At 39.9% G+C, this 18,963-nt stretch overlaps 1 protein-coding gene across 1 annotated transcript in view; it reads left to right on the forward strand.

The window, feature by feature from the left end:
* spryd3 (SPRY domain containing 3) overlaps nucleotides 1-18,963 on the forward strand; it is a 51,597-nt gene that overhangs the window by 8,441 nt on the left and 24,193 nt on the right. Inside the window, exons 6-7 of the mRNA XM_033969614.2 lie at nucleotides 2,650-2,838; nucleotides 16,528-16,677. Coding sequence (XP_033825505.1) covers nucleotides 2,650-2,838; nucleotides 16,528-16,677 — 339 coding nt within the window. The remainder of the gene's footprint in view (nucleotides 1-2,649; nucleotides 2,839-16,527; nucleotides 16,678-18,963) is intronic.

Here is an 18,963-nt window from a genome sequence, read left to right on the forward strand (position 1 = left end):
CATCCACTGGATACAGACATTATACAGTTCACCAGTGGCATCAATAATCACCAACGGAATCACCTCCCCAAGCGTCAATGTCCTTCAAGGAACCAGACAGGGATGCCCACTCTCTCCCTCACTCTTCGCCATCTTTATTGAGCCACTAGATGCATCAATAAGAGAAAATAGCAATATATATATATATATGGTATTACCATCAATAACAAAGAACACAAATGAAGACTCTGACGTTTAGAATGATTAATAGTTACAGAAAAATATCAAATGACACTATAAACTGGTCTAAGTTAATAGTTCTCCCACTTACCAAAGACTCTAGGGAATCTACCACTCTGGATCATTATCCAGCTCTACATATAGGCAATATAAAATACCTTGGCATTAATATCTCTGCTAGGATGTCAGAACTGATCAACCTTAACTATAATAACTCCATTATTAAAAAAGGTAAAGGAAGATCTCCAACGCTGGACTCCCCTTCCAATCTCGCTTTTAGGACTGATAAGATGAAAATATTACCTCAGATAACTTATCTATTTACAATGATCCATACAATGCACTCTGATAACTGGTTTGAAACACTCAACATATCTGTTAGTCAATTTTATTGGAAAAACAAAAAGCCCAGAATTCGTTAACAACATTACAAAATGCTGAACAACTTGGTGGCGTCAAGGCACCAAATTTCCTTCATTACTTTCTTGCCGCACAGCTAACGTTTTTACATGTATGGATTGTGCAACAAGATTACAAAAAACCTTGGCTAGAAATTGGACAACACATATGCAGCACAACCTCAATCCAAGATCTTCCCTTTCTTCCCCACAAAATAAAGAAGTCTCCTTTTTTTTCATTATAACACAATGAGCACTAATCTGACATCCTGGTGGAAAACCCTCAGAATCGCCAAGTCTGCACATATTTTTTTTGCAAATATACGCCACTATGGCAAAATCCTGATTCACAACTCTCAACAAAAGGGAATAACTCAACTACAACACCTGTTCGAAGGCAATAGATTCATATCTTTCAATGAATTACAGCAGAAGTACAAGATTGGGAGAGAGCCATTTCTGCAATACCACCAAATCAAACACCTCATCAAAGAAAAAGTTAAGTTAGATATCAACAAATTACAACCCTCTACATTTGTTGAAAAGTCATAAATATCACCAACACAAAGAAAATAACCTCAAAACTGTCAATACCTTATACAAAATGGGACTTAAATTTCACTTCTTCTTCAACATCTTCTCCATGACCACAAATATCAATATGCAACTTACACAATGCAAAACTATCCATAGATATCACTATACTCAAAACAGACTTCATAAAATGGACTTAATAGAAATGGGAAAATGCACAGAATGTAATCAAGATACTACAGCCGACTACATTTAGCTAAAAGAATTATATTTCAAAATTGGAAATCAAAACAAACATGTCACATCTCACAATGGAATGGAATGGAATGTTTTTCTCTCATACTTTAACTTTAAATAATAATTACCAATACTATAGTCAGACGCATCACCTCTACACTCTCCCCTTCCTTTTTTTTTTTTGTGTATATATATATATATATATTTTTTTTTAGCATTTTCCCTCTCTCTTCTCCCTAGATTATAATTGTAATTTTAATTTCAGTTGTTGTTGATGCTGCTGATATTGATGGTATTGATACTACAAAAGCGGCTGCTGCTCAAATATTAACTCTGCCCCCCATCATTTTCTGTGTTTTTAAGGCCAGGCCAGATGAGAGATGGTTTTCTTGGGACAGTAACCCCGTCTCAAGTGGAAATACTCACAAAAGGCCCTTCTTTTTAAGCACTTTAGACATCACTTGCCCCCCACACACACGCACACAAATAGTATTAGCTTGAGTATGGGGCAGAAATAATTTGGGGAAGATTATCCAATTATGTATTCAAAGAAGAGGGAAAAAGAGAAAGGAAAAAAAGAAAAGAGGTAAAAAAGAGAGAAGAGGGAAAAGAGAAGGGAAAGAAAAAAAGAGAAAAGGAGGAGGGAAGAAAGGAAGAAAAAAGGAAAAAAGGAGAGAGAAAGGAAAAAGGAAGAAAGGAAAGGAAGGAAAATAATAAGGGAAGAAAGGAAAAGGAAAAAATAAATCAAAGAGAATGGAGGCTCAACCCTGAAACTGAATGTCAAAACGAGTTTTAACTTCATACATATACTCATTCATTCATTTTACCTGCGCATTGTACTACAGAAAACTCTGAGACTCTGAAACGCTGATTCCCCATGTTTAGTCCTGATTTAATCTTGGATTAGTCCTGATTTTGTCCTGGTTTTGTCCTGGTTTTGTCCTGGTTTAGTCCTGACTCTGGGCACCAGCAGGAGGCCGGTCCCTAAAGTCCTCAGAGTGTGACTGGTTCATATGGCACTAAGTTGTACTTTGGTGCTAGGACATGGAGAAACTTGTACACAAGCAGAGCTGCTACTACTACTACTACAAAAAAATCACAATTAGATTTATTTCCAGAATTGTTTTACTTAATTTGGAACTGTATTACAATTGTATTTACAATTTGATCCTTCCTTGAAACCCTGTGCATATAGGCACATCACATAACTACTACTTCTAAGTCAGGGTGGATGTATCACTGGCCTTCTCCTCTGCCTCAGGTGGGGTCGGTGGAGGTAGGGGTCAGCGCGGAGGGCCTGTTCCCCGCTGTAGGGATGCACTCTCTGGGGGAAGAGGTGAGGGTACACCTGGGGGCACAGTGGACCCTGGAGGAGGACGACAGCGCCATGATGGTGGACAGCCATGAGGACGAGTGGGGCCGACTCTACGACGTCAGAGCCAGCGGAACGGTGAGGGGGGAGGGGCGTTCTGGGGATAAGTTATTAAAGATTACATATTGTGTTTTTGTCTGCTTTTGAGGCGTAATCTATGACACCCATGGATCATTATGTTATATTTCAGACATTTTAAGTCGATACTTTGCAGTGACGCTGAGTGTTTCTACAGGTGTGTCTATGACGGAATGTTCAGCAGTTACCATGGTGACAAAATGCACACATTAGTAAACACTACCAAAAAATGTTTTAAGAGCTGATGTCGTCAACATAGCATCAATAAAAACTGTTATACCTTTGTTTTTGGATTATGATAAATATATAGAAGTACCTTTATTTAAATATCCCATATTACACAAAATGGAGTTTAAGTCGTGTTATAAGGCTGTTACCTCATCAAAAACAGACCTGGAGTTGTTTGTTTTGTTTCATTCACACATGTTTGAGTAACACTTTATTATCAGTCTGTCTACATCTCCAAAGATCAAAAAAGCTCTGTTCCACCTTGTGATGTCATGAAGTGGTAGTGGTAAAAACACAGTGAAGCATTTCCTGTACCACATGACATCACAAGGTGGAACAGAGTGTTTTCAGCTTGAGAGAACTCAGCCTAAATACGCAGGGTTTGTATGTTAAACATCTGTGAATGAAACACAACTCCAGGTATGTTTGTGATGAGGAAGCAACATTATAACAACAGAGATCAAAAAATAGTGTGATCTGGGCCCTTTAATCACAGCCGTCAGCACAAAAGTCATTGCGGTTATAAACAACTCTCTACAAGATTGCCAGGTTCCGCCAGCCCTCAAAACATTCCCCATCCGCCCGCATCTGAAAAAGCCCTCACTGGACCTTGAGAACCTTGTAAACTATAGACCCATCTCAAACTTACTGTTCTTATCCAAAGTCCTGGCATCTGAGAGCGCCGCAAAGTTTGGAAGTCTTTAAAAAAGGCCTGCTACTACTTTTTATTGCCGAATTATGTAATTGTTTTTAACTCTGACTTAAAGCAGACTTATTCTGCAAAAATTGACTTTTCAGAGCTTTTAACCATGTTACAGTTGTTTCCATCCCATTGACCCTCTGAAGTTGTATTTGGAGTGATTCAAGCTTGTTCGAGTAACCTTTAATCGCTTATTTTCAAGACGCCATTTTGACTATCAACCCCCGTTTTCACCTCCATCGATACACACCCACTGTGGTGTACACACTTCGTTGTCCGATTTTATTTTCTTATTCAGTGATATTTTTTTCTCAAGATATTTTAGATGAACATGAGATTTAAAATGTGCAAATTATAACAATGATCCACGGGTGTCAGAGATTGTAACTATAGAACACACACAAGCGCAATATGTTTTCTTTAATCTAACCTGCTGTAGCACTTTGAGATTATTGTTATTATTATTGTTGTTGTTGTTGTTATTATTCTCTAATCAGTCCTTTTTTTTATTACTTTGAGTAATAACCATAGACTGTATTAAGAAGTGGACTAAGTGAGTGTGACGTCAGCCATAGAGTTCGGCTTAAATTAAGATCATTGTATCATAGCAACCAAAAAGCCAATCCAGAGCGAGGTTGATGAAGGTAACGGCCCTTCCCGCCTGCACCACAAGTTTAGCAGGGAGCGGGCGCTTAGCAATGCTGTCAATCAAACCTGTTTTTAACACTAGTGGAAGCAACCTCGGGGAAAGAAGGCACCTGATTCATCTGTTATTGATGTTCATATCTTGATTTACGGATGCTATAGCAAAATAAAAACACCAGTTACAGAGAGACGGGCCACAGTTTTTCAAGTTAAGTCAATTGGAGCCAGAGCCGATGGAGCCGAAAGCGCGCCCTATTTGGAACGCTGTGGCTAGCAGGTTAGCTATGTCCATTTATATATACAGTCTATGGTAATAAGAGATATATTTCCCCAAAACATTGTATTCACTCATATTATTCCAATAAGGATTTCCTGTGCCACAGTAGTCTCAGTGTAAACCTGTGGGGAGCCTGTTTTTAGCCCTGTCTGTACCTTGTGCCAGGCTCACGGTGGTCTCACTTAATCTCTATGACAGCTGCTTTATTTCAGTGTATTCTTTTCCTCAAACTCAAACCTGTCTGAGTTTTTCCAAGAGGTTAATTTGAATATTTTATCATCCAAACTAAACGTCTCTGGGTTTGAGAGCTTTAAGACAGTGGAAACATGGGCCCATTACTTTTACATGTGACGGGTAGTTCCATTGTAAAGCTTTCCACACTGCAAAACATCTATATGAGTTAAAGAGGCAGTGTTATGCAGAATCAAACAGTTTTTAAAGCTGTACACAGCAACTTCACAGACCTGATGTGATGTGCAGTAGAGTGGGATACATACTGATTGTGCTGTGATAGTGCTCTGAAGGGGGAGTGACTTAACACATAGAGCAGAGGGGGAGACTCAGAGCGTCAGAAACGAAAGTGAAACTTATAAAACATGGTTATACGTTGTTTTGGGTGTTTTCAGATTCTAGCTGCGCTTTCAAATTTTAGATTTAGTGTTTTGAGAAAATGCCATTACTCACCATTGACACTCATGGTGTTGCCACTCATTCAAAAAAAATTGTGATATCATCTCTTTAACCTCTATTTTAAACTTGACTGTCTCCATGGAGACAAGTTGGCCAGGCCCCTTGTTTCATGTTTGTAGGCCTGATAAGTATGAAATCAATTTCTTGTTCAGTATATGAAAAATGGGACATTATATTTTGTGGCTGAGTATTTATCATATGGACCATTTATTTGCAAAAATGGGGAGATTTGTTATTTTAGTTGTACTTTTAACCATGTTATAGTTACCCTCTCAAAATTCTTCTTGGAGTGATTCATGTTTGAGCAATCTTATTTTCAAGACGCCATTTTGCCGATCAAGCCCTGTTTTCACCAACACATATATGAAAGCTGGAACAGTATATTTTCAGCTCAGTATTTATTGTATGGACCATTTCTTTGCGAAAATGTGAAGAATTTTGTTATTTTCATTGTAATACGAAAAGATTAGAGCTGTAGAGGGTTGAAAAAGTCACTTCTATCATTCTGCTGTTTTGCAGCTCAGGCCTTTTAACCCTATAGCGTCGAAGGCTATCCTTGCCGATAGAGCGCGGATGCGGACTTTCCAGCAGCGTAACTCCGCAACCAGTCGTGCTCTCAAGTAAATTCAAACGGCGTCTCAAAGCGGAGGCACGGGGCTATTTAAATATTTTTCCGTCAGTTACGGTAATCTGCCTCTGTTGCTCCGCGAAGGTGACGAATGAGAGCGCGGGTGCTGCGGGGATTTTCCCAGTCATTTATTCGATGCGTAAAAGAAAACATACGGATGGATGTGTAAAATAGAAGTAGATGTGTGAAAAAATGCAGTAAATTCTGATACTTCCTTTAATATGATTTTTATGGATAACAAAAATATAAAAGTCTAGGTGACCTATACTGGCCCATAGTGTGCTCAGTCCTTAAAGGGTTAATGTAAATAGTTTCAATATAATCGTTTATTGCCATATTTCTCTGTAGTAATATTTTGTGCTTCAAAATGGGTTATCGTGACAGGCCTTATTTTGATCCCCATTAGCATCTCCCCGCTTGTAATAAGAATCAGTGTTTTTTTTCAGTGTTTCAGTGTTGAACCTGATGATTGCTATTAGTGACTACAGTATAGACTCTCCATATGTGTTATTAAATATCATTGGCCTATTGAATGATATAGGTTGTATACCATATGGTGGAACCTTACAGGCAGAGCAACAACATCTCCATGGGGACAAACAGGTGGCAGACCCCCCTCCCCCATCAGAAAAGTTACGTAATACCTTTAACTCCTAGTGCATTACTCAATCACGTAGTCTCCATGTATCATCCTTCAGAAGTGTTTGGTGTTGCTGTTGCTATGTGCCTGGATAATTGGCTGATCACAGCGTTTGTGTGGATCTATACAGAGCCGGAGCAGGTCAGAGATGACTGACTTCTGAAGAGCTCTGCTGAAGTGTAAAACCACAGTGCGCTCATGCTAGTGCGCTAATGCTGCTGTCAATGCCCCATTTGGCACCCGCTCCCATTTGGCACCTTTATAAATGAACCCGCTTACCTCTTTTAAATGTGTTTTTCAATGTGTTCCGTTTGCCATATCACACATATTGCTAATCTTAAATGTATACATATATATCAAAGTTTCAAAGTTTCCCAATTTGGCATCTTTTTTTCGAATTGTACATGCCCAGGTACTTTGCCGCAAGCACAGAAGTACAGACAAATCACAACACAATACAAAGAACAATAAAACACCAAGATGTCCTGTCTAGCCAGTATTAAATACCAGGAAGAAGAGGTGGTTTTTCAGTCAAAGACTGTGTTAAAGGGTACAGCAGTGTTTCGATATCTTTGATACTTCTGCTGTTAGTCCTGACCTAGAGCCATGCCATTAAAGGTTTAATTGTGCAAAATGATATTGAAACTATTTTTTTCAGTTTTCCCTCCCATTAAAAGTCTATTTTTCATTTTTATCTCAGTTTCTGTTTACACATTCTTCGATGACAAGTTTGACCAATAAGACACGCCATCATGTCAGACAAATATTTGTTCAAGCTTTTTAGGTCAAGAGTTTTCTGCTTCTTCAAGAAGGTTGACAGTTTTCTGTTTCTGTTGTAGTTTCTCATTATTGACCTGAGATCCTTAATCAGCATCCAAGCATTATTCATATTCATTCATCGTATTCAACTGGTGCATACTGTCGTCAGTCTGTCCCAGGGCAGCTGTGGCTACAGAAATGACTTACCACCATCATGTTTGGAGTGAATGAATATCATGTGGAGCTTCGAGAGGCCTGTCTGATGTCACAGAGGCCTAATCCAATGCTATTACAGCCTCTTACAAGAGACACAATGTGCTTTTGTTCTAATCTGACACTTGTGAATCATTATAGCCTGGTTTCCTCTGGTTCACTTTAGAGCAGATCGATATCGTCCACAAGTGTCCCCAGTGTCTGGAGTGAGTAATACACACACAGGATGGTCCATTCTGTTCCCTGTGACTGTGATGGGGCTGTTTTGAAGATTCTCTACCTCTCTGTACCTCTACCTTTCTCTACCTTTCTCTCTACGTCTCTCTTTCTCTACCTCTCTCTACCTCTCTCTTTCTCCCTACATCTCTCTCGTTCTCTCTCTCCTCTCTCTAGCTCCCTCTCACTCTCTCTCACTGTCTCTCATTCTCTCTGCCTCTCCCTGTCTCTTTCTCTCCCTCTCTCTCTCTTTCTCTGTCTCTCTGTCTGTCTCTCTTTGTGTGTCTTTCTCTCTCTGGCTCTCTCTCTCTTTCCTTCTTCTCCCTCTCTTTCTCTCCCTCTCCCTCTCTCCCTTCTCTCTCCCTCTTTCCCTCCCCCTCTTTCCCTCTCTCTCTCCATTTCTTTCTCATTCTTTCTGTCTTTCCCTCTCTCTCTCTCTCCTGTGCGTACGTGCGACTCTAAACGAATACTCTTTCTCCTCTCAAAGCTCTCAAAACTATCACGTATCTCTATGTATCTGACCCGCACTCCCAAGACGACACCAGCTCTGTACACAGAACAAAGTGCTAGAGGAAACAATGCATTTATATAAAACTTGTGAATCTGCCTTTATACCAAAAAATATCAAGTCTTCAGCTAATTCACTCACTAATTTCTCCGTTCTGCTGTTGTCCCATATAAATCCTTATGATGTAGATATAAGGATTTGGCTAAAGACTAAATATATGTGATCGAACTTTCTCTTTGCAAAATTAAGGAGATGTTTGTTATTTTAGTTGTAATACAATGACATTTGAGCTGTAGAGGTTTGAATAAGTCACTTCTATAGGTAATATTTGATTCATTCGGCTGTTTATTTGCTGCAGCTTATGTCTTTTTATGATCCCCTCTATTTAAAATTGTGTTACTGGGATTATCTTGTTTTATTTTAATTGTGCCAGTGGAATGAATTAGTTTCAATATTATTGTTTATTGCTCTATAGCGATATATTGTGCTTCAAAATGTGTTACTGTGACAGGCCTAGTCATATCTAAAAATGGTGGGACAAAGATCAAAGTTAGACCCATCGTACGACCAAAGCCGAGCTGCCACTGATCTCGAACCTTTCATCCATCCATTTTCTTCCACTTATCTGGGGTGAGGTTGCAGGGATAGCAGGCTAAACAGGGACTTCCAGACTTCCCTTATCCCAGACACTTCCTCCAGCTCCTCTGGTGGGACCCCAAGGCATTCCCAGGCCAGCCGAGAGACATAGTCCCTCCAGCGTGCCCTGTCCTGACTCTGAGCTCCTGACCCTGTCTCTAAGAGAAGAGAAAACGCATCTTGACCATTTGTACCCACCATCTTGTCTCCGGACCATATCTCGATCTTGATCTCAAACCTGGTTGATATTTTGGAGTCTGGGTCAGAGTGAGCCCTCCTCTCACTGCGTCTGAGAACAATCTGTGTGACCAACATTAACTCCCCGATTCCCTTTCATTAACTGACTTTTACAAACGTGGAAACACTACTAGCTTATAGCGCTAACCTCACCTAACCCTTACAACTCCTGTGACTTTTCCACACAGAGCTTAGAGCCTGATATTTGCTTTGAAAACTTTGGTACTATTTAAATTCCTCACATTGTGGAGCGTGACTTCCAATAATCTTTTAAAATGAAAAAGAAAAAGTTCTCCAGGTTTAAAGGCCCATATTAAACTATTTAGTGATTTGTGTTATAATGTTTCCTCATCACAAACAGACCTGGAGTTGTGTGTGTGTGTTTTTTTTTTTTTTTTCATTTAATACACAAACCCTGTATATTTAGGCTGAGTTCTTCTCACAAACCGAAAACACATGTAGACAGACTAATAATAAAGTGTTACTCAAACATGTGTGAATGAAACATGTTTCTGAGGAGGTGACATTAAAACATGGCGTAAAGGTCGCAAGCGTCAGTTTCGTGTAATATATAGGACCTTTTAAGACGCCATCGACTTTAAGTCCTTTAAGCCCTTTTACCCCCGTCACCATCAAAGGTAAGGTGAGTATGTCTGAACCTCGGTGCTGCATCTCCATCGATGTAAAATGAACAATAAGCCCGTTAAAAAAAAACCTTCTTACAGTGAAATAATAGCGTCGCCTTTAGATGAGTTGTAATATAAATCAGGATATTTGAAACCACATCAAAGTGAGTGCCGTTCGTTTGGGTCCATCTCTCTGTCTGCACTCACCGTCGTCACGGCAGCAACTCAACAAAACACAGGCTTAAAACCACAGTGTGCACTTATCTGAGCAGCGAGGGCAGCAGTGACAGAGAGAGGAGGAGCGCTCACCGGGAGCTAGCTGTCTATTTCTCTTTCTTTTTCTCTCCCTCTCGCTTTTTGTTTTTCTGCCCACCCCCTCCTCCCGATCTCTCCTTCTCTCTGACTATCTCCTCTCTCCTTCCTCTCTTCAGCCCCTCATTGCCTTTTCCCTTTTTCTATCCCTCTCTCTCGTCATCTGTCACTCTCCCCTTTCTTTTGTTCTCTCTCACTCTCTTCCTCTTTCTCTCTCACTTTCTGTTTTTTGCCATCCCTCCTTGTCTCTGTCTCCTCTCTCCTTCCTTTCTTCAACCCCTCTTTCACTTCTCTCTCTTTCTATCCCTCTCTATCTCTGTCATCTGTCACTCTCCTCCTTTCTTTCTCTTTCACTCTCTTCTCTCCCTTTCTTTCTGCTCTTTTGCCCTTCCTCCTTCTCTCTGACTATCTCCTCTCTCCCTCCTCTCTTCAACATCTTTCCCTTCTCCCTCTTTCTATCTCTCTTTTTCTTGTCATCTGTCACTCTCTCTTTTCTTTCTCCTTCACTCACTTTCTTCCCCTCTCTCCCTCTCTTTTTGTTTTTCTGACCTCCCTCCTTCTCTCTGACTATCTCCTCTTTCCTTCCTCTCTTCAACCCCTCTTTCCCTTCTCCCTCTTTCTGTCCCTCTCTTGTCATCTGTCACTTTCCCCTTTCTTTCTTTTTCTCTCACTCACTCTCTTCCCCTCTCTCCCTGCCTTTATGTTTTTGCCTGTTTCATCCTTCTCTCTGACTATCTCTTCATCCCTCTCTTGCTCCCCTTTCTATCCCTCTCTTTCCCTCCTCCACTCTCTCTCTCTCTCTCTCATCCTCACCCTTTTTTCTTTTTTTTGCCCTCCGTCCTCCTTTTCTCGCTCTCTTCTCTCCTCTATCTCTTTACTCCCTTTCTTTTGCTTTCTCTCAGCTCATCTGTGTCTTTACTCTTTTCTCTTAATTTCGCTTAGCCTTTCACTCTCCCTCTTCCTTCGTTCCCTCCTTTTTCCCTAGTTCTTTCTCTTTCTCTCACTCTTTTTTCTTTCTTTTGCTCTTCTCTGTCTCTCTCACTCACTCCTTTTCCCTCGGTTGCTGTTTTTTGTTTCTGTTTCCCCCTTCTCTTTGACTGTCTCCTCTTCATCCTTCTCTCTCTTGCACCCTCTTTCTATCCCTCTTTCTCTCTTGCATCTGTTATACTGTTATCCTCCTTTTTCTCTCTCTCTGTCTCTGTCTTCATCTCCTCTCATTTCTCTGTCCTCATCCATCAATCTCTCTCCTCCTTTTTCTCTTTCTTCCCTTAGCAACGCTGGTTTAGCACGAAGCGGGAGCTTAGCAACGCTGCCGATCAAACCTGTTGCTAACGCTAGCGGGGTCTGTTATTAATGTTCATATCTTGAGTTAAGGACACAATAGCGAAATGAAAACACCAGGATCATGTAGAGTGAGTTAGTACGAACATTCTAAGAGCAGAATGACAAGTCTGACAGCAGCAGTTACAGAGAGAGGCCACAGTTTTTCAATACAAAGTGAATTGGAACCAGAGTCGATGGAGTGGCCCGTGCTCACTTCATATTTGGAACAGCAGCTAGCAGGTTAGCTATGTCCGTATATATACAGACTACATAAACACTGTTTCCTGGTACATTTCTGTATAAATAGTTGCAGGTGTAGTCTTGTGAATGCAGTTTGGGTCAGATACATGGTCAGATCATAAAAGTTTTCTTCGTTCTGGACACGCCCTGTTTTAGTCAAGTAATCGGTCGACAAGGCATCTCTTTAGTCAATCAGGAATCTCTTTAGCCAACAACAGCTGCACTCTCTCCACTGCTGCCTCCACCTCTTTCCATGGCAAGGCAAGTTTATTTGTATAGCATATAATTGGTACACAAAGTAATTCAAAGTGCTTTACAGAATAAGAAAGACATTAAAATCAAAATAAAACAAATCAAAAGCATAAATAATCAAGATAAAAAAACTTTCAGTCATATGCACAGCTAAACAGAACCATTTGAGCCTGGATTTAAACATTGTCAAAGTAGAGGCCTGTCTCACATCTTCAGGAAGATTGTTTGAGGTTTTAGCAGCAGAAAACTGAAACGCTGATTCCCCGTGTTTAGTCCTGACTCTGGGGCTAAACTGGGGCCAAATTAGGAGGCCAGTTCCTGAAGTCCTCAGAGTGTGAGATGGTTCATATGGCACTAACATGTCAGAGATGTACTTTGGTGCTGGGCCATGGAGAGAATTGTTCACAAGCAGAGCTGCTTTAAAGTCTATTTTCTGAGCCACAGGAGCCAGTGCAGAGACCTGAGCACAGGGCACGTGTGAAGTACTTCCTGGTTCTAGTCAGGACCGAGCAGCAGCGATCAGGATGTTCTTTCCATCCACACCTCTTTCCCTCCTTCCTCTCTTTCTCTCTTCTGTTTCCCCCTCTCCTCCCCCCTCTCTTCTCTCTCTATTACTCATTTATTATCATCTTGTGTGCGTGTGTATCTGTCTCTTACCTGAGGAGTAGCCACTGTCCAGACTTGAACATTGCTGTAAATAGAATTAAACACATTCTCTCGTGTTCGTGCTTCTGGCACTGTGACACCTGTTAACATGCTAACACAGCACTCAGAACAGCAGCTCTTGAATAATGTGACTAAGATGCAACCATTAGTCTTAAACCAGTCTAAAAAACATGAAAAATTGAGCCTTGTTTATTTTTTTGTGATCCAAAGTTATTTCTCACTTACCTTATGTATTCAGAGCATCCTAATTATTCACCGTGATGAATTTATAAGCACTTTTCACAACTTTCAGATGGCAGATACCAACTTGCATGCTAACATCAAACTAACACTTTATAATTAGATGCAGAAGACTGTATAAAGACATGAGTGTGACGTCACCCACAGCGTTCGGCTCCAGTCAAATGAATCTCATCAAGGCTGGAGCAGTTATAGAGGCCAAGTTGGAGCTCACACCATTGGTCAAGTAGGGAGCAGGCGCTTAGCAACTTAGCTGTTACTAATCCTAGCAGGAGTGACCTTGGGGAAAGATCGCGCCTCATTTGTCTGTTATTAATATTCATATCTTGACTTAAGGCCACAATATAAAAATAAAAACACCAGGATCATGTAGAGCGGTTTAATGAGAACATTTTAAGACCAAAATGATGAGCCTGGCAACAGCAGTTAAAGAGTGAGGGGTGACAGTTTTTCAATAGAAAGTGAATTGGAGCCAGAAATGCACCCGTGCTCACTTCCTATTTGGAACACGGCGGCTAGCAGGTTAGTTTTGTCCACAGTGTATGATGCAGGTGCACTCAGCTGTCTCATTTTGACCCTAAGAGATGGTTTTACACTATATCTGTACTGGGGTAAAACTAATTTAACTTTAATTTTTAGAGCTATGCGACTGATATCCCTGTTCGTCCAATCAGATTTATTTATTTCAGTGACACATGTGTAACAAAGGGGCTCATAGGTCACCATCATTTACAAAGAAAATGACATGATGAAAAGAGTTTAGTTTTTTGCTCTTTGATCCTGCAGAAATCCTCCATGTTTTTCAATCCCTGTAATATTTTTTTCCTTCTTTTTTCCTTGTAAGCAGACATATTTGTTTTGATACGAACTGACTATGCCTGTCCCTGATTGGCTGATCCATCTGTCAATCAGGCCTCTCTGAACTGTATTCTGGATCACAGGCACGAGATGTTTGACATAGCATACTAATGAAATATATATGGCTTTAAGTTCATGAGTAAACAAGAGGCCAAAATCTGAACTCTGGTCCAAACCACAGATGATGATTGGTGTTTTTAGATTTATTTAAAATTCTCTGTAGCGCCATCACTGGGTCATAACCTGGATATCTGCTCCTGGTTGTATATATTCAGATGTTATGTGGTTTGATTTCTCGGTGTTTTATCTCTCTGAATAAGTATGGTATATCTGATCATTTTATCAATCATCAAGATATACAAAAAATAAATAAATACTGCAGTTTGATGGTTACTAAGCAACAAGAAAAAACACAAATGGAAATGTTAATAACTTAATAGACACTTGACTTTGTTGTTTTTGAATGGTGAATATCTGTGGTTTCATCAGGTGTGTCCCTTAAGTGGGTTTGCTCATATATTGGATTCAGTACAGCATCAAGATTAATCAGATTTGTTACCTGAGAGTGAGAATACTGCAGTTATTTAGGTTAGGTAATGTCCTGTTTGAGAACAAAATGTCTGTGTGTCTGTCATGATACTAAAATTTCAAACTTGATTTTGTTACTAAGGAATAGACTTGATACTCAATACTGATTCTCATACCACGATGATGATTAAAAAAAACAAAAAACTAAACTCTTTCTTTAGACAATAGTATGTGATTTTCCACATTAAATGGTAGTATAGTACTTTCTGTTCTTTTCCCATGTGTCTTATATCTGTGTACTCTCTCAGTGTCCAGTAGGTTCATAGTGGTCCATGGGTGTAAACTAGTCTATGTGTCTTATACTTGCCCTGAAACTGCTCAAGATCATTCTAAAGATATTCAGGAAAGGCTCATTTCTGTCCTGTCAAGGATTTTTTTTAGTATCAAATGAGTATCAATGTTCAAATGAGTATCTCATTTCGATATTAGTTTCAGTATTTTCCATACTTTTGACAACCCTCGTCCCATTGGGGTCTTATTCTGTGTAAAAGCTGCTCACTCTGTAGTTTACACCTCTATAAACATGTTCTGAAATGCACAGAATTCTTGGATTAGTTTAGCAGTTCAGATTTCAATGTTTTATCAAATCTTAAAGTTAAATTATGTAACTTTTTTCTAATAAGTGGTCCAAAACCTGCATGTGTCCATGGCAGTGTTATTGCTTTGGCTGAAATGTTCCACCATATGGTATTTAACCCATATATCTCAATGAAGACAAGAAGATGATGCCACCAGGCCAAGTTAAAGCTCAGATGTGACAAGCAGGTGACAGACTGGAGACAAGCAGGTGGCAGACTCCTACCAGAAAAGTTACATAGTGCACCTTTAATGCTCTTGAACAAGTTTAAAGATGCTGTACCTGATTTTTACCGTCTAAAAAAATGTGAAAAACAGAACCAGTTCATTTTAAACAGTTTGCAGTGGCCCAAAGATATTTCTCACTTACCTTATGCACTCAGAGTATCCTAATTATTCAGCAGAGTTTTGACGCTAGTTTTGGCTAAACAACTAGCATGCTAACAGCACACTTCACGATTCTCTCACAATAAAACAACAACTTGTAGATGCAGCAGACAGTGCTCTCATTTTGACTCTTAAGACAATATATTTGTTCTGGTTCAAGACACTTTTCTTAACTAACGATACTAAAATGATCATGATTAACCTTGCTCCCTTTGTAGTACGAGAATGTCATTTTCATATACAAAATCCTAGTACTTTCTTTATCTTAGCATTAGGTTTTATATTCTTTCTGATACAGCTCAAAATTGTACTAAAACTATTCAGGAAAGCTCAAATTTTGTCTTGTCAGTATGATTTATCTGCATTATCGATACTTCAAATGAGTGTCTGGTTTCTATATTAGTTTTAGTATCGATTCATATCTGATTTTCCCTGCCTTTAACAGCCCTAATCCTGTCATCTTTGACCCAGATGGATTTCCACTGGTTTCTACTCTGTCATCGAACTCTTTCAAACTCATTTTTATTACCCCATCTCCACCTGCGCCTCCTGGAAACTTCTCTTTGCTTCGGGCTTTGCGGTTGCTAAGATGCCCACCTACTCTCGGCCACGCCCTCCTTCACCTGTCTGCAACCCTCATTCAAAACACTGACTAATTATTCGGGCTCCATTGTTGGTACTTGCCGGAGAGTCTGTGGGCGTTTCTGGAAAAGGACTCTCACATTTAGGACACATTAGAAGGTATTTTTGCTTTTACATGTGAAAATCTTTAGCCTCTGGAATAACCGTGGGCCCAGGATCCAGTCCAAGCACGACTGGCTAATAACAAAAACAAGGGTGTTCAGTTACATCACTCACCTCCACAGATATTAGAACAATTACTCCAATCAATCATTTCTGTAATTGATGTAAATGGCAATTGGCAAAGCGTATAGTATTCATGAGGTGTTCAGTACTCTGGGCGGTTTAGTGTCAATGGGTCCCAAACTATTTTTATCTCTACTGAGCCTGCAAGATGAATCGTAAAAAACGCAATTTGAACGGCATTAACAAATCATCGGCAGCGCCACGTAGCCATTTTGGTATAAATGTAAAAAAAACAAAAACTCAGCTACTCGCCAGTGTAATCTGCAGATATCCATAGGAGGGGCCGACGGCGTGTTTTGCCTAAGGAACCTCAGGACCTCTTTGCTGTGAGGTGAGAGTGCTAGCCGCCATGCCAACCCTGTGTTTCCTGTGCTCAGGTGCTGGAATACACGGGCAAAGGGAAGAGCATCATGGACGTAGGTTTGGCTCAAGCTCGCCACCCTCTGTCCACGCGGTGTCATTACTACGAGGTGGAGATCGTCGACGCAGGAGAGAAGTGCTACATCGCTCTGGGACTGGCACGAAAAGTGAGTAATATGCAGAAGACTTTTAGTGATTAGAGTGAATTTGACGGGTTGCATTAGTAATATTTTAAGCTATATCCAAATATTTGATAAATTTAAAGGTCCTATATTACTCAAAATTGACTTGTGTGAAGTTTAAGCCAGGTTATAATGCTGTTAACTCATCAAAAACATACCTGGAGTTGTGTTTTGTTTCATTTACACATGTTTGAGTAGCACTTTATTATTTATATGACATGTGTTAAACGTGTGAATGAAATAAAACACAACTCCAGGTCTGTTTGTGATGAGGAAACAACATTAGAACAGATCAGAAAATAGTCCAATATGGGCCCTTTAAATTATGTGACAATTTATAAAATATCAGAAAAAAAACAGTTCCTTGCCTTCAATCGTGTCTGCATATGTCTGCTGACCCTCCTCTCTCTGTCTCTCCCGCCTGTCTCCTCTCTTCCTCCTCACTCTTCGTCCTCTCTCCCTCTTCTCTCCCTCTCCTCTCCTCTTTCTCCCTCATCTCTCCCTCTCCTCCTTTTCTCCTTCCTCTCTCTCACGCTTCTCTCCTCTCTCCCTCTTCTCCTTCCTCCTTCTTCCTTCCCTCTTGCCTCTCTCCTGCCTCTCTCCTTTCTCACTTCTCTCTCCCCTCCCTCTCTCCTCTCTCTTTCCTCTGTCCTCCCTGCTCTCCCTTCCTCTTCCCTTTCTCCTCCCTTGCTCCTCTCTCTCTCTCTTTCCTGATATGCCTCCTCTCTCCTTTTCCCTCCCTGCTCTCCCTCCTCTCTCCTCCCTCTCTTCTCCCTCGCTCCTCTCTCCTCTCTCTTGCCTCTCTCCTCCCTCCCTGCTCTCATCCCTCTCTCCTTCTCTCACTCTGATGGTTCCCAGTTTATTAACACTTTTATCTTTTGGAAAAAGCGATTGAAAGTTTTAGCACCTCTAATTTGAGCTGTGTCGCTTTTTCCAAAGAATTCACACATGTCTCCATTTAACCCTGATGTTTACGCTGCAAAAACACAATATCCAGCTCCAGCGTGGGTCACCGGAGGTCAGAGGATTCATCTGGACTCATTTGATATTGATTATATTTATTCAGTTACAGACATTTAATAGCAAAAAACCCCCCAAAAACAATCATCCGTAAACCCTGGAGATGTGTTTCGTTTCATTTACACATGTTTGAGTAACACTTTATTATTAGTCTGTCTAGCTCTAAATGTTGTGCTCCACCTTGTGATGTCATGAGGTGGTAGTTTTCAAGTTAACAGCTACATTTTGTTCAGTTTAGACAATTTTGTTCAGAGATTGGCAATTTGAGTAAAGGTGTGTGGAGTTTAAAAACACAATGGAGCACTTCCTGTATTCCACATGACCTCACAAGGTAGAACGGAGTGTTTTCTGTTTGAGAGAAGAACTCAGCCTAAAAATTCAGGGTTTGTGGGTTAAACATGTGTGAATGAAACAAAACACAACTCCAGATATGTTTGTGATGAGGTAACATTATAACATAGATCAGAAAACAGTGTAATATGGGCCCTTTAAACAATTTTTAAACATGCAGATAAGGCAAAAAGCACAGAGAATAGACACAGAGAGAATCTGATAACAACCTCTAAGACTGCAGTAGAATATGGCAGCGAAGAGACCACACACCACAAGCTAAAAGTCGTGAGCGCATTTCGCCGCAGCTATTTTCTGTCTACAGTAAAACGACTCACTTTTGGGGCTTGAAAATGTTCCAAAGATCAGAGCATTGCACTTTTAGTTTAGATGCAAGTCTAAACTGTTGTTATTGTTTGTGAAATGTGGTACAATAGTTCAGGTAAATGCTTTTTAATACACCGAAGGCTGGACATAAACTATACAGGAAGTAGCGTCACTATCGCTAATCTGCAGTCAGACCTTTCTTTGCAATAATGGGGAGATTTTTGTTATTGTTGTTGTATTGTGTAAGATTTGAGTGGCAGAGGGTTGAATAAGTCACTTCTGTCTATTTACAAAATGGTTTACTGGGATTATCCTGTTTAATGTTTATTTTGTCAGTGGCATAAAGTGGTTTCATTATTATAGTTTATCGTTTATATATATATATATATATATATATATATATATATATATATATATATATATATATATATTTTTTTTTTTTTTTTTTTTTTTTTTTTTTTAACATAAAATTTTGTTGTTGTTTTTACATTTTAATGCACTTATGAAAAGCACTTTGGTTCAGTTTTTGCTGTTGTAAAGTGCTATACAAATAAAGTTTGATTGATTAATATTTCTCTCTAGCGATATATCGTG

The sequence above is a fragment of the Periophthalmus magnuspinnatus genome, chromosome 7 (genome assembly GCF_009829125.3).
Source record: "Periophthalmus magnuspinnatus isolate fPerMag1 chromosome 7, fPerMag1.2.pri, whole genome shotgun sequence".
Classification (NCBI taxonomy): Eukaryota; Metazoa; Chordata; class Actinopteri; order Gobiiformes; family Gobiidae; genus Periophthalmus; species Periophthalmus magnuspinnatus.